Consider the following 17984-nt stretch of genomic DNA (forward strand, 5'->3'; position numbering starts at 1 on the left):
GAGGGAGGTCCTTCCTGTGTAGACTGACCTGAATGAACAGCATGGCTTGATGAGCTGGACTTCAGGGACTTGACCTGTAATACACAATTAACCAGTCAACCCCTGCTGTAAGGCCTTCACTACTGTGAAAATCAATGGACCCATAAGATACAAAAATCTTTAAAGGTGCAATCTGTAATTGTTACATTTTTTTTTTTACTTTAAAATTAATTATATATTGCAATTGTTTCTTGAAGAATGTACCATATAAATGCCTCATGAGCTTAATTTAACTGCCTAACCCCATCAGACCCAAAATATATATATTTTTCCTCCACTGTTTGTAAACAATGCCATTGTAAACAAACACTGTATAGCTTAAAAACATGGTTAAAACTATAATTTTGATCTCATAGATGATCAGTCATTGCATCCATTGCCCCATCTATGAATTTGGTGGTTACATTTCTCCAGCTCCATTCCTAAGCTCTTTACCCAAAAAGGTGGTGGGGTGTATGCTTTGTTATTGATTGAACTGCACATTGTCCCTTTAACCTTTCTGGCGCAGGCGTTCCGCTAGCGACCCACCTCGACAACATCCGGTGAAATTGCAGAGCGCCAAATTCAAAATACAAAAATATTCATAATAAACATTTATAAAAAATACAAGTGTTATACATCGGCTTAAAGATTAACTTCTTGTAAATCCAGCCACTTTGTCAGGTTTCAAAAAGGCTTTACGGCGAAAGCATACCATGCGATTATCTGAGGACAGCGCCCCGCTTACAAAAGCATACAAACATTTTACAGCCAAGTAAAGGAATTACAAAAGTCAGAAATAGCGCTAAAATTAATCACTTACCTTTGAAGTTCTTCATATGGTTGCAGTCACAACAGTCCCAGCTACACAATAAATGTTTGTTTTGTTCGATAAAGTCCCTCTTTATATCCCAAAAACTCAGTTTTGTTGGCGCGTTTCGTTCAGTAATCCACTGGCTCAAAGGCGGTCAAAACATGCAGACGAATACATCCTAATAGTACCGGTAAAGTTYGTCGAAACATGCCAAACGATGTTTATAATTAATCCTCAGGTTGTTAATTGTCTAAATAATCGATAATATTTCAACCGGACAAAAGCGTATTCAATAGAAAGGAAAAACAACGAAGGGCGTGCACTCGGTCACGCGCGCAAACCAGCACTGCATGATTCTACAGTCCACTGACAGAAAGGTCTCATTCTTCTTCATTTTTTCAGAAAACAAGCCTCAAACAATGTCTAAAGACGGTTGACATCTAGTGGAAGCCATAGGAACTGCAATCTGGGTCCTAACACATTAGATACTCTATAGGCATTCAATTGAAAACTACCCACATAAAAAGAATCCCATTTCCTGGATGGATTTTCCTCAGGTTTTCACCTACCATATCAGTTATGTTATACTCACAGACATTATCTTAACAGTTCTGGAAACTTTAGAGTGTTTTCTATCCACATCTACCAATTATATGCATATCCTAGCTTCTGGGCCTGAGTAACAGGCAGTTTACTTTGGGCACGCTTCTCATCCAGATGTCGAAATACTGCCCCCAAGCCATAAGAAGTTTAACTTCTCACGAGTCACCAACCCTGATCCGGTAGCACCCCCCCCCACCCCCCACGTGATAGCAATAGCTAGCATAGCGTCACAAGTAACTTGTAGCATCTAAATATCATTAAATCACAAGTCCAAGACACCAGATGAAAGATACAGGTCTTGTGAATAAAGCCACCATTTCAGATTTTTAAAATGTTTTACAGGGAAGACACAATATGTAAATCTATTAGCTAACCACGTTAGCAAAGGAGAGGATTTTTTCACTCCCAACAGTTTTTCCCTGCGTCAGTAGCTATCACTAATTCGACTAAATAAAAATATATATAGCCACTAACCAAGAAACAATTCATAAGATGACAGTCTGATAACATATTTTGGTATACCATAGTTTTTTTTTTTTAAATGTGCATTTTTCAGGTATAAATCACAGTTCTACATTGCAGCTGCAATCTGAAAAGGTGCCGACCAAGCCAGAACAATTACAGAGACCAACGTCATATAACTAATTACTCATTTTAAAACATTTCAGAAAAATACACAGCGTACAGATATTGAAAGCCCAACAGCTGGTGAATCCAAACAATATTTCAGATTTCTTAAATGTTTTATAACGAAAACAAAATGTAGCGCTAAATTAGCATAGCTATACCAGGCAGATTCGGCTGGGCGCCCACGGCAAGATCACAATGCACAACAGATATGAATAAACATCGTAAATTGGGTCTTACTATGGCTGATCTTTCATCAGAATGTTGATCAAAGTGTCCTTTGTCAAGATGAGTTTGTTGTTCCGTTCAGAGTCGTTCCTTTCCCACTCCATTAAGCACAGGTACCGGTCGAGTGGCACGGATTTCTCAAACGATACTAAAATCTAACAACGGAACACCGAAAAACTCCTAAAAAATTCAAATAATCTGATTAAACTATATTGAAAAAACATACATTACGATGATCTGGTCACATGTATCAAACAAACTTCGACACGGAGATAATAATGGCCGCACAACAGAAGACAAACGTAGCTCCAATTTCCATGCAACAAAGAACCGGAAGTTGTCGGTCATGCCAAAGATTTTGCTCTCATTTCACGTCAGTCCCAGATAAGACAAGAAATTTTTCCTCTGACGTTCCTCTAGACACCCAGAGGAAGGCCAGTGAGTTGTGTTTCGGGTCATAGGAGGCACGACCATATATAGGCAGAGCTTTGAAGCCAGCATAAACATCTTGATTTTATGTTCTTGGTCATGGAAAGTGCTGTTGAATGACTTCTGTATCACTCAGAGACAAAATTGAAACGGATTTAGAAACTAGGGATTGTTTTCTTTCCAATGGTATGATTCATATGCATATAGTAAGAGCAATAATTGAATAAGAGGCAGTTTAATCTGTAGAGCAAATTATGCTAATGCGAAAATAGCACCCCCTGTATTCTCAAGAGGTTAATGAACAAAGCACAACCATTCCCTAACCCCTCCATACCTTTTTCTTTGGGATTGTGGCAGCCTCTGAGTATTCCAGAATCTTCAGAGTGGGTTTTCTCTGTCTCTTACGGATGGTTTCCAAGTAAGGAACGTCACCTGCCACAGGACAGTGTTATTATGGATCTTTACACAAATCTGGGATAATGAGGTGTTTAGGATCTAAGACCACTACTACAGAGGAGTAATGTAATAAAAACAGTAATTCCTTGGTTTCAGGGCATATTGCTTACGAAAACATTTTGTAATTTTTTGCAATTAAACCAAAGTATACATTTGATATGTAAATGGTTTCTCACCAACATTCTTTGTAAGACTGTCACACAACAGCGAAGGGTCTGCTTCAGGAGGCAGGGTTAGAGTATCTATGGACAGGATAGGCGCATCCTGAGGGGGAGTGTTCTCTATTCGGAGAGGGGCTTGTCCATTTGGGGTCTTGGATGGTTCCCCTGGGGGCAGGGATTGTATTTCAGGAAGTGGGTTCAGAGGGGCGTGGTCATGTGTGGTTTTCTCTGATGGTAGGGGATCTGGTTTGTTGCTGTTGGATTGTGCCACCTGGAAAAACATGAAGAGGGTATAGAACTGGTATCATGATACAAAACCCTGAAAATCCAAGAGATGTAATACTGTATGTTTAAGTGAGCTACCTTTCTCAAAGACTGGAGGGCCTTTTTCTGTTTCTTCCTTGTGGAGAATATCTGATCATACTCTTCTGTCCATTCTATGAGTCTTTTGCTTGGTTTTCTAATTCGTTTATGTGCTGATGAAGGACAAGTGTGCAAAAAGTATGAATATGCCACACATGTAAAAACCATAACATTTTATGATCTACAGAATTTGGCATCATGGCCCTGAATTGGACGCTATAYATTTTAGCTTTTGATATTTTCATTATGGTATAATTCCCGGAGCAAAGTCAATGCATTGATCAGTCATAATCTCCTTTGGGATACCCTTCTGTCAAACCAAGAAGGAAAAAAACGATTTCTTACCTGTGGAAGCCTCCTGGCCTTCCCCAGTACTTTGTGTAGTGTTTGCAGAATTGATGGCAGGGATAATCTGCTGGTCCAACCTTGTCTTTGTCTGAAAGGACACCGATGGGTCTGCACCACCCTGCTCCAAAGGCACCATGTTCTGTAGTCTCTCATTCATTAGCCCACTGCAGCCCTCCCCCAAACCCCCCAATGTCCCTGAATCCTGGTCAAACTTCTGCCAGGCATTGATCGAAAGATGGTGTGAGGCCTCCATCCCAAGGTAGCCAGGTCCAGAAGACCTCTTACCACAAGGCTCTTTTCCATTAGGCTTATTTTTAGTCCCAGACAAGCCTCTCTTTTTGGCTGACCTTTTCAAGTCCTGGTTTATGCTGCCTTCAAGTTGTGGGATTTCTACTTTCAGAGTTGACTTGAGCTTGGGTTTGGCCTTTGTTTTGCCCTTGCACTGTTGACTTTTACTGAGAATAGGGCCTTGACTGAGTGACTCTTCTCCCAGTATGGGTGGAACCACTGAAGGCTCCTCTTTTACATGGGCACTGGGTGGTCCGATTTCCAGCTCCAAGGGTGTACCATGTTTCTCCCTGGTATCGTGCTCGTCCTTCAGCAGCATGAGGAAAGTACTGAATTTGTAGTTAGTGTCTGGTTTAAAAGACACATGTGTTCCATCACCATCACTTGATTCCAGGGACTTGAAGGATAACTCTTTGATGTCTTTGAAGACATCCATGGGAGAGAAGCATGGCGAGGGAGAGGAACAGGAGGAGATGTGAGACACACACTTCTCTTTCTTTTCCTTCCCAGAAGTTAGAGGTATGAAGTCTGCAGGCATCTGGCATACAAAGAAGCTCTCATTTTCTGTCTTAACCTCTGCCACAAAGTCCTTCGACCTAGTGAACTTTGATGAAGAGCAATTTGGCAAAGCTATGATCTGATTATCGTTGTCAACCTTTGAAGGTTTGTCCTCTGTATAACAGTTTGTTTTGGTCTCTGGTTTATCAGAGGACGTGTTTGTGGAAGATGATACCTTCCGCTCAGCTTCCTCCATAGCTTTAAGGGCTCTGGTCATGAGGCGGTTGCTAGCGGGCAGATGCGCAGGCTGCTTGCCCAGGTCCTTCGACTGATCCGAGAGCTTGGGTAAACTTAAGACTGGGGTCTTAAACTGATCAGCAGTCATTTCTTTGACTGTTGCATTGGACACTGGAGTCTTCGACTGATCAGCAGGGCGTTCTTTGACTATTACACTGGACACTGGAGTCTTCAACTGATGACTAGAGCATTCCTTGATTGCCACACTGGACACTTGTGTCTTTCTGTTGACAGCAGCTGCAATTTGAGTATTTTTCTTGCAGGGGCCCTTGCTAAAGGAACTGTGTTTAGATATGGAGGTGGCAGTGATGAGTCGCCTGTCTTTTCCTGGTTTGCTGAACCACAGGCCAGTTTGGACTTCCGGCTGCTTCTTCACTTTTTCTACTACTGGAACTGAGGAATGAGTCTGAGAGGGCTTGGAATGACGCTCAAGTGCTTTAGGACACAAAATATTGGGGATAGAGTCAAGGTCCAAATACGGACATTCTTCTGGCTTGTCAGTGCTTCCAAATGTTTCGGTGTTGAAGAACTCATTTTTAGCTTTTGATGCTTTAGTTGGATTCTTCTTCCTCTGAGGCTTCTTGAAAATGCTTCCTTTCATTGGGGAAGGTTTACTTTGTGGCGACACAGTTCCGTTTGTTATGTGACTTGGTGCAGGGGATATAGAGGCAGATGGAATGGAGGAAGGGGGAATTGGAAGGTCCTCATTCTCTGATGTGGACCCATCATGGAGGGTTGTATCTATGGAGTCAGGTATAGAGGCCACCATTTTGGGCCGCTCTGGGAGGACAGCTTCTGCCTCAGTCACACTGTTTTTCCACGATGCTTTAAAACGCTTGGGTATCTATGGAGGAAAATAAAGTGTTTTTGTAATCACAAATATTTGTATTTTAGATACATTCAGGTAAAACATGATTGATTATTGTCCAACATACAAAAAAGCTGTGCCACATGTTTGATTCACATTAATAATTACAGTGTATTTGTAGTCTTTGTCTCTTTGCCTTCCTCTCCTGCGTATCAAGGGGAGCTGTTCAAACTCAAAGCCTCCATGAAAAGTATGTGTAGCTTTTCCTGCGACCCAGGCCAGTTCCACCGGCTCTCCAAAGGTCCTGATGTGGTACTGCCGACAAGGCCTATCACTGGGCTCTGAAACATCACCACACAGGAGCAAAGGATCCGGGCCACTAGGTATTAGTGTTCGTAGGTTTCATATTCATTTAACCTTTATCACAGGTATAAAATACATTTTGCAAGAGAGATGTGTCCATTTCAATGTAAAGTGGATTGTGAAATATAACACTTCCAAGCTAGTACAAATCTTTTCTACAAGATTAGTTCAAACAAAACAATGAGTTGTTAAAATAATACCCAGGACCAGAGCCTACCTTTCATTTTGTGGTAGGTTCCCTGTACTGGGTCAACTGTCATCTCACAAGGCCACCACGGTCTTCGGTTGAACTTTGCCCATATAACTTCTCCCTCTAAAAACTTTACTGGTGGAAGGGACTTCTTCTTTGGGCTGTCCATCTGTTGATAGACACCAAATAAATCAATATTTAAATTACTTCAAGACATGTTTAAATAGGTTTAAATTCATGTTATATGCAGTACCAGTCAAATGTTTGGACACACCTACTCATTCAAGGGTTTTTCTTTATTTTACTATTTTTTAGAATAGTGAAGACATCAAAATTATGAAATAACACATATGGAATCGTGTAGCAAACAAAAAAGTGTTAAACAAATGAAAATGTATTTTATATTTAAGATTCTTCAAAGTAGCCACCCTTTGACTTGATGACAGCTTTGCACACTCTTGGCATTCTCTCAACCAGCTTCATGAGATAGTCACCTTGAATGCATTTCAATTAACAGGTGTGCCTTGTTAAACGTTAATTTGTGCAATTTCTTTCCATCTTAATGCTTTAGAGCCAATCAGTTGTGATGTGACAAGGTAGGGGGTATACAGAAGATAGCCATATTTGGTAAAAGACCAAGTCCATATTATGGCAAGAACAGCTCAAATAAGCAAAGAGAAACAACAGTCCAACATTACTTTAAGACATGAAGGTCAGTCAATACGGAACATTTCAAGAACTTTGAAAGTTCCTTCAAGTGCAGTCGCAAAAACCATCAAGCGCTATGATGAAACTGGCTCTCATGAACACCGCCACAGGAAAGGAAGACCCAGAGTTACCTCTGCTGCAGAGGATAAGTTAATTATAGTTACCAGCCTCAGAAATAGCAGCCCAAATAAATGCTTTACAGAGTTCAAGTAACAGACACATCTCAACATCAACTGTTCAGAGGAGACTACGTGAATCAGGCCTTCGTGGTTGAATTGCTGCAAAGAAACCACTACTAAAGGACACCAATTAGAAGAAGAGACTTGCTTGGGCCAAGAAACACGAGCAATGGACATTAGACCGTTGGATATCTGTCCAACGTCTAAATTTCAGATTTTTGTTTCCAACCGCTCTGTCTTTGTGAGATGCAGAGTAGGTGAACGGATGATCTCTGCATGTGTGGTTCCAACCGTGAAGCATGGTGTGGGGGTGCATTTCTGGTGACACTGTCAGTGATATATTTAGAATTCAAGGCACACTTAACCAGCATGGCTACCACAGCATTCTGCAGCGATATGCCATCCCATCTGGTTTGAGCTTAGTGGGACTATCATTTGTTTTTCAACAGGACAATGACCCAACACACCTCCAGGCTGTGTAAGGGCTATTTGACCAAGAAGGAGATTGATGGAGTGCTGCATCAGATGACCTGGCCTCCACAATCACCCGACTTCAACCCAATTGAGATGGTTTGGGATGAGTTGGACTACAGAGTGAAGGAAAAGCAAGTGCTCAGCATATGTGGGAACTCCTTCAAGACTGTTGGAAAAGTATTCCAGGTGACTACCTCATGAAGCTGGTTGAGAAAATGCCAAGAGCATGCAAGGCTGTCATCAAGGCAAAAGATGGCTACTTTGAGGAATCTAAAATATAAAGTATATTTTGATTTGTTTAACACTTTTTTTGTTACTACATTATTCCATTTGTGTTATTTCATATTTTTCATGTCTTCACTATTATTCTACAATGTAGAAAATAGTTTTAAAAAATACAGAAAAACCCTTGAATGAGTAGGCGTGTCTAAACTTTTGACTGGTAATGGAACTAAAAAAAAGTATTATATCAGAATTTACATGCCAATTTAAATACGCAAATGTAAACATATACAAGCATTCCAATATTTTCCAAGACTATACGGTTGCTGAGTTGCCAGGACCAAGGTCCTGGTAAATTAGGTTAGGTAAAGTTAAATCCCTGCAACTCTATTCTAATTTTCACCAGATGCAAGATAGTGCAAATCCACATTATATTACCAACTATCTTTTAAACACTAAAATTAATATATCAGCTCTGTGCACACTCTCTGGCCTAGATGTCAGTCAACCTTACTAAACTTGTATCAACGGATCATGCATAACATCCCAGCCACTAAACAAAGCTCTGGATATGGCCTGACTAATGACTTTTCTCTGTGCAGGTGTTTTATTAATTTCAAACGGTACAACTATTGATTGTAATTCACCATATGATATGCTGTAATTACATGGATCATCTCCAGCTAAGAGGATCTTATCTATTATAGAGGAAGTGACCTCCCTTGACCTTTCTTGCTAATTAGTTAGGATTTAGGCCTCTCACTACTTTTCATTGACATTTCACATATAATCAAAACCAATAAGCTTGACAATTTATGTTGCACAGTAAAACAGGTGATCTGGACTGAAAAGGAAGTACCCAGGCCAGAACTGTGACATATTACAGGATTAAATATGAGGGCTGTTGGGTACTGCATGATGTTGCTGTCAATAGCCATGTTATGTAAAAGGTTCATAACAGTAGTAGGACTTGCCATTGAAGGCCCAGAGGGGCTATTCCCAAGAGAGAGCGGCTCACAGTTACTCCCCCAGTCCTTGTCTGAACCTTCATGTGCCGTTAATGGGGGGACACTAGGGGACTGCAAGCCTTTACCCACAGATAGCCCTGGCTTCAGTAATTGCTTTACCTTCAAGTTTAAAAATTCAGGAAGTGGTTCAGGTGACTTTCCAACTTTTCTCTGTCTGTCTGTCAGAGGTAAAGCTGTATCCTCATCATCCTCTTCATCATCATCATCAAACAAAGTGGACTCAAAGTGCAGGCAGCCATTCGCAAAAGGGCTATTGCTATCCAGTGAAAAGTCTGGACTAGGTGGGTCAGAGATGCAACAGTCACTCTTCTTCTCCACACTAGGATTAGTCTTACTGGTGTCTGTGTCTCTCCTGCCTGGCTGGGGAGCTGTGAGGGCCAAGGAATTCCCAAAGTCAGTTTTCCCAACAGCATTCCGGGTGTGCGAGACCTCCCTCTCCCCCTCTCCAAGCTGTACCAGGTCCGGGTGGCTGACCATGGTGGTCAGGTGCTGTAGCCTTCTCAGAGGACTGTAGGAAGAGGATAGGTCCTTGGGCATGAACCCATAGGTGGATGGAGGTTTGAGGGCAGGGGCGGTGGACATCTGCATGGCACGTGGAGGGTCTAGTCTAGAATTGGGGTTATTGTGCTTTGAGGAGGGAGAGAAGGGGTCATTGGGGGCAGAGGTCAATGTTGGGTCAGTGTGACAGGCCTGAGCATTGCTGATAGGCAGTTCATAGGGCCGACTCATCCTGGCAAGGCTCCATCCTAAACATAAATAACAGAAATTGGCAAAAAACAATATTAAAAAAAAAAGTGATAACAACTTTAATTGCATGGATTTGCAATTATTGATCACATACAATTTGTTTTACTGTTCGTTGTTAGCTATTATAGAAAGTGGCAAAAATGGGGATGGTAATGGTATATTATTGAAAAGTTATTAAAAAAGTTATTAAAAAAACAATAGTGTTGTAAAATTAGGAAAGTTTTAAATTACTGAGTTTCGTTATATATAAAAGTGTGAGATGGTTATCTTGCTCCACCTAAAAAAAAATTGAAAATAAAGTATTAAGCAACAGTGTCATCATCATTCCACTCCTCGCTACACCGCCAAGAACGTGAATTGTGGCAACCTATTGCGCGTTTGGCAGGCCGCTGGTCATGTTAAAATTAGACCAGAGTACCTGTAATGACACGCTGTCCTGCCCAGCGACAACGAAGGGTTAAGTTGATTTCAAAAGGCTGATGAAGAAATCGCGAAACCAAGAATAAAATGGACAGCTCTTGACAGCGCCTGTGCATCAACTCTGTGTGCCATGGCTCACGAGGCACCACAGAGATATAGGTTCAGTGCATAGCTGGCACGCGAACATACAGTATCGACACACAAGTTCACACTGCCACACATACGTACAGACTTCCACCGACAGATGTATACTGTACACAATGACGGAATGTTTAAACAAATAAAAACGCGTATGACAATGATATGCCGCAAGAATCTTACCATTTAAATGTCGGTCACCGCAAAAACAACTGTCAACCCTTTCATTTCTATCATTAAATATGCTATTTTCGAATTTTGTGAAAGCGGATGAGGAGAATCCCAGCAGCAGCAATACTAGGCCAGGATCCTGTGGACATATAGTCTACTTGCGATAGCTCTTACACCACCAGCGGCCCCTTCAAACGATAAATATATGCATGCATTTCACTTACTGAGAGAACCACCCATTTACAGCGACATATGCTATAAGTTTCTAATTCCTTGTTACCTCATATTCAATGCATTATTAAATTATGACTAATTCCTAGCTGTCGACCTGCCCCTTGCAGCCCCTGCCTGCCCGTGTCTGTGTGAGAGCGGACCAATCGGCACTGCCTCCCAACCCCCAGTTTGGAGTATTGCTGAGGCTTTGAGTTCCACCAAAAATCAAAAAATATGTAGGGTTGAAAAAATACGGGCATATTCCGCTCTACTGGTTTTTAATTATTACATACATTTTCAATGACTGTCATTCACATTAATCACTATGACATGTCTGTCATTTGCTCAATCTGTACCAACAATGGCATCATATCATACCCCATATGGACATCCCATGCGCTTTTAAATTATGGGATTAGAATGTTTTCATGACTGTTTTCATGTTTTCATTCTAATATAGGCTACCCAGAAAACAGATGGCTTCCTTGTCTTTGGACGAGTTGCAAAACCTTTTCTCTGCTCACCCGGTCCTTCAAAATGGAGTCGGTTCACAAAAAACAGGCCACAAAGTGTTAATATGCTCGATATGAAGTTCACATCAAAGCGAAAAAGATTGAACCGCAATTACGCACACATTTCCAATCCATCCAAAACATTCCAAAGCCCCAATGCAAAGCTGCATTCATTCATTAAACACCATTGAATAAACCACTTTCACAATAATATTTAGTGTATATCACATGTCAGGTTACAGAAGAAAGGTTCACGACGGGAAAATGTAACTGGTGTGTGTAGTAGGGGGACAGTGTGGCATAATTCGCAGGCATTTCCATAGACTACATCATGCCCTGAACATCAAAAGAGAGTTTGAATCTCGTATTGTCTTATTTGTGTGGATTGTTGCAAAGGAAATTATATTGGTAGAGACCGTGGATAGGGGGTGGAGTGGAGTCGTCCTAGATAAATGCACAACCATTAAATATGCAAAGATGTTAATCAAATAACAGTTCTGTATTTCGAGAAGGCAAGCTATGTCTTCACACTCTCCATAAAATTAATATGCGGTATTTTTGATCGAGGGGAAAATCTAAAGCCTACGGAAGAACTGCGCTGTCTGCTCAGCCTCGCTCGCATGAGCCTGGTGGGAGAGAGGGCCTGCAGTGTACGGCGATGGGCACACACACAGTCAAAATAGCGCCCCGACAGATCAAACACGTTCATGCGTCTACAAGCCCTACTAAACGCGTCTTTCTTTCCTTTTTAGACTGCACTGTAACGAGATAAAAATATATAACATGATGTAAAGCCTATCTATTTACATATCCGTCAAGAAATCGACTTAAAGTAAACTCTTACATCATCATCTCGTTGTGAGCCGTGTGTTCCTCTGTGCCGTGCTGTCTCTGTCTCTGTGTCTGTGCAGTTCGTAATGTCGGCAAAGTCAGTCATAGCAGAAGACAATGGTGGTTTGAGACAGGAGCACATGAGTTTCTGATGAAGTTAGTCAGGTTTAAGTAAGCCTTTTTATGTACCACTCTATTCTTATCTTATTTTACACCACATGCTGCCATAACTGATTTATACACCTGTGCTCCTCCACCTCTACCCAAGCTGTTTTCACTCTTCACCTGTACAATGTGGACTCTTACAAGTATCTTATCTGTAAACGAGTCCATCATGCCTTTTTGTGGGAGAGTGATTGACAGGCCTATTCTAAAGTCTGTCACTGCCCATTAGCCTACTTACTCACAGCTCGAAGTTGTCACTTATGTTAATGAACTGTCCTCTTTGAGTCCATGACACGACTATAATGTAATTCAGTCATATGTCAGTCTTCATACTCATGCTTTATTTGGTAACCCTTTACTAAAACTCTCTGTCATAAGGGCTACATAACACTGTTAGGCCTATAAAACTTTTAACACTGCCGTATGTTATTAACAGTAAGCTTTTGAAGTCAGTTTATAACCACCCTTAGCAGTGTTGTAAGAAAGCGGAAGTTACCGGTTTTCAGGGATACAGTATTACAAACCTAACCACCGTTTCCCCTGAAAAAGGGAAGTGGGGACTCCGCTCCGGCGTATTTCTACGCCTGCTACATTAGTTTAGCTTGTATGACTTATGATGACATATGCCACAATGAAGTAATTGGCTAGGTTTAAAATAGCAGCCAGACACAGCCAGAAAAGGACTGGCCACCCCTCATAGCCTGGTTCCTCTCTAGGTTTCTTCCTAGGTTCTGGCCTTTCTAGGGAGTTTTTCCTAGCCACCGTGCTTCTACACCTACATTGCTTTTTGATTGGGGTTTTAGGCTGGGTTTCTGTACAGCACTTTGTGACATCAGCTGATGTAAGAAGGGCTTTATAAATACATTTGATTGAATTAACAGTGTCATGATGACAGTGCAAAGTCTGCTGTCACAAGCGCACACCAACAGTCATGACTGTTAATGACATATGTAATGTCATTTTTATAACAGTGTTATATGTAGTATAAAGTGTAACTCTTTGTTCAATACACTACTAAACGTATTGAAAACTGTAATTGGCCCATTGATAATTCGAGGTCAGTGGGTCAATCAGATCTAACCCTACATGTCATCTAATCCCACAGCTATTGGTGGTGGTGAATACAAAACCCTGAAAAGTAAACAACTAAGTCATGATGCATTGATTATACATAATACGACCTCATGATTGCGTGAGTGTAATAGTGTAACTGCAAATTAGAGCTTTTTACAGCAGTTACTGGTTAATTTAGGTTTTGTGCTCTGAGGATGGTGACAGTCACCTCTTAAAATCCGCTGTGACACTGTCACCTTAATGATGATGCCACACTCCTCCCTGCTCTCCATCACCTTCCCAACCTGCTTATGAGTTATGACTCATCTGGCAAAAAAACAGAAACTGTTCTTATTACAAGTAAATGACATGCCTCAGAGGAGTAACAGTTTCTATTTCTGTCATCTGTCACATTGCTACCAGTGTTTTTGAACAAAACAATCTCTCCTTCTCCTCCATAAGAATCAGTGCTTCATCTGAGCCATTGGAGAGTAACACAATAAAATGTTCTTTAAGCAGACTTTTATTCAGGTGGGGAAGGAAGAGGGCAGAACCACCTGTACCGTAACATGTTGTTGTGTGTAAACAACTGTGCATGCATTGCGTTATTATTGTTGTCTATTTGTGCGGTGGATGCAGCAGTTTGTTACAGCCCTGATTGGTTTACTCACAGGCTCGTGCCAGGCTCCGTCGTTCCTGTGGAAGCCAGAGAGAAAGGGAAGAAGGGAGGACGTATGGAGGTTGTTTCCTGCGGCCTTGGGTACAGGAACTAGGCCGCCGCTTAGTTAGTGGCGCGCCATTTCTTCCCCCTTCCACCTGCAGCATTATGTATGAGACATGAGCCCGTTGGCTCAGAGGACATGCAGCTGTACTTATGAACTTCAGTACTTATAAACATTAGAATCACGAAGGCCCTATAACTCCTAGTCTTAATTATTTAAACATCCAGCGCAATAGAATACATTTTAGATAAGATCCTTTAAATACGTTTTTGCACTTTAATCATAAGTTGTTTGGTTACATAGAAAGCACTATACCTTTTCTGTATAACATATATCTATTTAATGACACTATTATAGTGAGATTTCTACTATATTGACAAAATACAACCTCTCTCATGCACCTCAAAGAAGAAGTAGACACTAGAAGTAGAAGAAGTAGAAGAGCGGACATACTGTACTTGTATGGCGTTTGTATGGCCTATCAGGTCACTAAAAATGTATTTAATTCAAGTTTGGAGGCCAAATGTCCAAGACATTCAGATCTGATCTAATGAGGCCTACTGGGCCTGCGGCCAACAGGCTCCACTGCACTACTCCCTCCTTACTCCACCTAGTGGTCAAATATAAGCTTGACCTCTGCCACCCAAAGCTCAAAAGCGACCGTTATTGTTTCAGTAGGCCCTATTATGCCCTATAAGGGATGAATAGATATGGCTTTGTTCTCTAAAAACAAAAACATTCAATATGATATTATCACATAAGTATATGGAATGTAAAGATAATTAGAGGTAATAGTAAATGTTTACACATTTAAAAATGTTATTTCCAACATCGTCGATCTACAGCAGAAGTATTTTGAATATTGGGTCCTCGCTGAACAATGTTAATAAAAAAGGAATACAATACATACATATGCCTATTGTACAAATAAAACTTTTAATTCAACCTGTAGTGGCATAATTCTACCACCAAGGGGCAGCACAACACATGGTAAAGGTGGAGGACAATGTCCCATCTGCTGCGTTTTGCTCATACCAGTCCAGTGATATGAAGGACAAGACATTATGATGAAACATGAATGAAATAAACACAAGTTATTTCAAACCTCAACTATCTACACTTGGAATTGATCTCATTGGCAAATATACATAATATATACTTGAACCTTTAGACCCTTTTGCTATAAAAACATCTGTATACAGCATATGCATGTATATATTCATCATGGCAGCCTCCCTCCCTCTGCATCTATAGGGAAAGCGAAAGGGGGATACCTAGTCAGTTGTAAAACTGAAAGCATTCAACTGAAATGTGTCTTCCACATTTAACCCAACCCCTCTGAATCAGAGAGGTGCGGGGGGCTGCCTTAATCGACATCCACGTTATCGGCGCCCGGGGAACAGTGGGTTAACTGCCTTGCTCAGGAGCAGAATGACACATTTTAACCTTGTCAGCTCGTGGATTCAATCTCAACGCTCCTACCCGCCAGGTTAGATATCCCCTCTGTAAATTCTATATCCTTGCTGTAAATCACATTATACTCCAGAGTTTTATGTTTACTGTATTCATATTGTATTCTGTATGTTGACTATGTTGACTTTATGCCTGTATTCTGTCTGTACATTGTCTATTTCTGGCATCACCAATTCACTGAGTCAAATTCCAGGTATGTGTAAATGTACTTGGCAAATAAAGTGATTCTGATTCTGATTCTGAAAAACAATAAATCCATATGTTTACTCATGTAACAACACAGAAGTTGGTTTAACAAATATATGTCAGGTCAATATTGTAAAACAGAATGTGTTCTCAATGACTGACCTGGTTAAATAAATACATATTTTAAATTCCTTTCATTTGAAGGCCCCATATTGAAATCAGATATGTGTAATACCTGTGTCGTGTATTATGTTTTATTTTTTATTTTATTTCACCTTTATTTAACCAGGTAGGCTAGTTGAGAACAAGTTCTCATTTGCAACTGCGACCTGGCCAAGATAAAGCATAGCAATTCGACACATACAACAACACAGAGTTACACATGGAATAAACAAAACATACACACAGTAGAGAAATAAGTCTATATACAATGTGAGCAAATGAGGTGAGATAAGGGAGGTAAAGGCAAAAAAAAGGCCATGGTGGCGAGGTAAATACAATATAGCAAGTAAAACACTGGAATGGTAGATTTGCAGTGGAAGAATGTGCAAAGTAGAAATAGAAATAATGGGGTGCTAAGGAGCAAAGGAGCTAAATAAATAAATAAATACAGTAGGGGAAGCGGTAGTTGTTTGGGCTAAATTATAGACAGGCTATGTACAGGTGCAGTAATCTGTGAGCTGCTCTGACAGCTGGTGCTTAAAGCTAGTGAGGGAGATAAGTGTTTCCAGCTTCAGAGATTTTTGCAGTTCGTTCCAGTAATTGGCAGCAGAGAACTGGAAGGAAAGACGGCCAAAGGAGGAATTGGCTTTGGGGGTGACCAGTGAGATATACCTGCTGGAGAGCGTGCTACGAGTGGGTGCTGCTATGGTGACCAATGAGCTGAGATAAGGCGGGGATTTACCTAGCAGAGACTTGTAGATAACCTGTAGCCAGTGGGTTTGGCAACGAGTATGAAGCGAGGGCCAACCAACGAGAGTGTACAGGTCGCAATGGTGGGTAGTGTATGGAGCTTTGGTGACAAAACGGATGGCACTGTGATAGACTGCATCCAGTTTGTTGAGTAGAGTGTTGGACGCTATTTTATAGATGACATTTAATTTTGGATTGGAGATGCTTAATGTGAGTCTGGAAGGAGAGTTTACAGTCTAACCAGACACCTAGGTATTTGTAGTTGTCCACGTATTCTAAGTCAGAGCCGTCCAGAGTAGTGATGCTGGACGGGCGAGCAGGTGCGGGCAGTGATCGGTTGAATAGCATGCATTTAGTTTTACTTGCGTTTAAGAGCAGTTGGAGGCCACGGAAGGAGAGTTGTATGGCATTGAAGCTCGTCTGGAGGTTAGTTAACACAGTGTCCATAGAGGTGCCAGAAGTATACAGAATGGTGTCGTCTGCGTAGAGGTGTATCAGAGAATCACCAGCAGCAAGAGCAACATCATTGATGTATACAGAGAAGAGAGTCGGCCCGAGGATTGAACCCTGTGGCACCCCCATAGAGACTACCAGAGGTCCGGACAACAGGCCCTCCGATTTGACACTCTATCAGAGAAGTAGTTGGTGTACTAATGTGTACTAATGCAATATATACCATTGTAACAAAAATGGGAAAAAATAATAACGCTTGTGTATTTGCCATGTAGATTGATTAGAAAAATAAATTATTGATCTCATACCAGGAATGATTTGAATAGGGCCCCAATGACTACATCAGTTCACAAACAACAGAAACGTTATTTCCAACACGACAACATCTGAGTTTAAACTTTCATTAAGCACTGAATAGCAACTATAGCATTAAGCTTAGCATTGAATCACTAATGGGATGATGATTGGGTGTGTAGGCGTGCATATGTGTGTGCAAGCATCCATGCATGTGTGCATGTGAGTGAGTGTGTGTGGGGGGTGAGGTCGCTCGTGAATGAAGTTTTAGGCGTCTCTCTGTCACTATATCACAAAGGAACGTTTCTGGAGGCCAACGCTGTCCTCCTCTCCCTCCCGGAACCCACTGTGTGGAAGACTCTTCCTGTTGTTTTAAATTCCGCTCCACTCCCCCACTGCTTCCAACCCCGATGATTCACATCCCCAATCCCAGCTGTCAGCTGTCCGTGCTTTTGACAGCTCTCTTCTCCTCTTTCTACCCAACTATCTCTCTCTCTCTCTCTCTTCCTCCCTCTCTCACCCTTCACATCTCTCCACATAGAGAACCTTGATTTACAAAGGTAGTTTCATGTAAACTGGGATTGGATTTGAT

At 41.3% G+C, this 17984-nt stretch overlaps 1 protein-coding gene across 1 annotated transcript in view; it reads right to left on the reverse strand.

Annotated features, from left to right (window-relative positions):
* Nucleotides 1-9873, reverse strand: part of LOC111981370 (histone-lysine N-methyltransferase, H3 lysine-36 specific-like) — a 36596-nt gene extending 26723 nt beyond the window's left edge. Inside the window, exons 1-8 of the mRNA XM_024012601.2 lie at nucleotides 9202-9873; nucleotides 6519-6660; nucleotides 6107-6279; nucleotides 4045-5974; nucleotides 3700-3812; nucleotides 3352-3607; nucleotides 3054-3151; nucleotides 29-74 (exon numbers count right to left, since the gene is read on the reverse strand). Coding sequence (XP_023868369.1) covers nucleotides 29-74; nucleotides 3054-3151; nucleotides 3352-3607; nucleotides 3700-3812; nucleotides 4045-5974; nucleotides 6107-6279; nucleotides 6519-6660; nucleotides 9202-9831 — 3388 coding nt within the window. The 5' untranslated portion in view covers nucleotides 9832-9873. The remainder of the gene's footprint in view (nucleotides 1-28; nucleotides 75-3053; nucleotides 3152-3351; nucleotides 3608-3699; nucleotides 3813-4044; nucleotides 5975-6106; nucleotides 6280-6518; nucleotides 6661-9201) is intronic.
* Nucleotides 9874-17984: the final 8111 nt, after the last annotated feature.

Source organism: Salvelinus sp. IW2-2015, linkage group LG20, assembly GCF_002910315.2.
Source record: "Salvelinus sp. IW2-2015 linkage group LG20, ASM291031v2, whole genome shotgun sequence".
Classification (NCBI taxonomy): Eukaryota; Metazoa; Chordata; class Actinopteri; order Salmoniformes; family Salmonidae; genus Salvelinus; species Salvelinus sp. IW2-2015.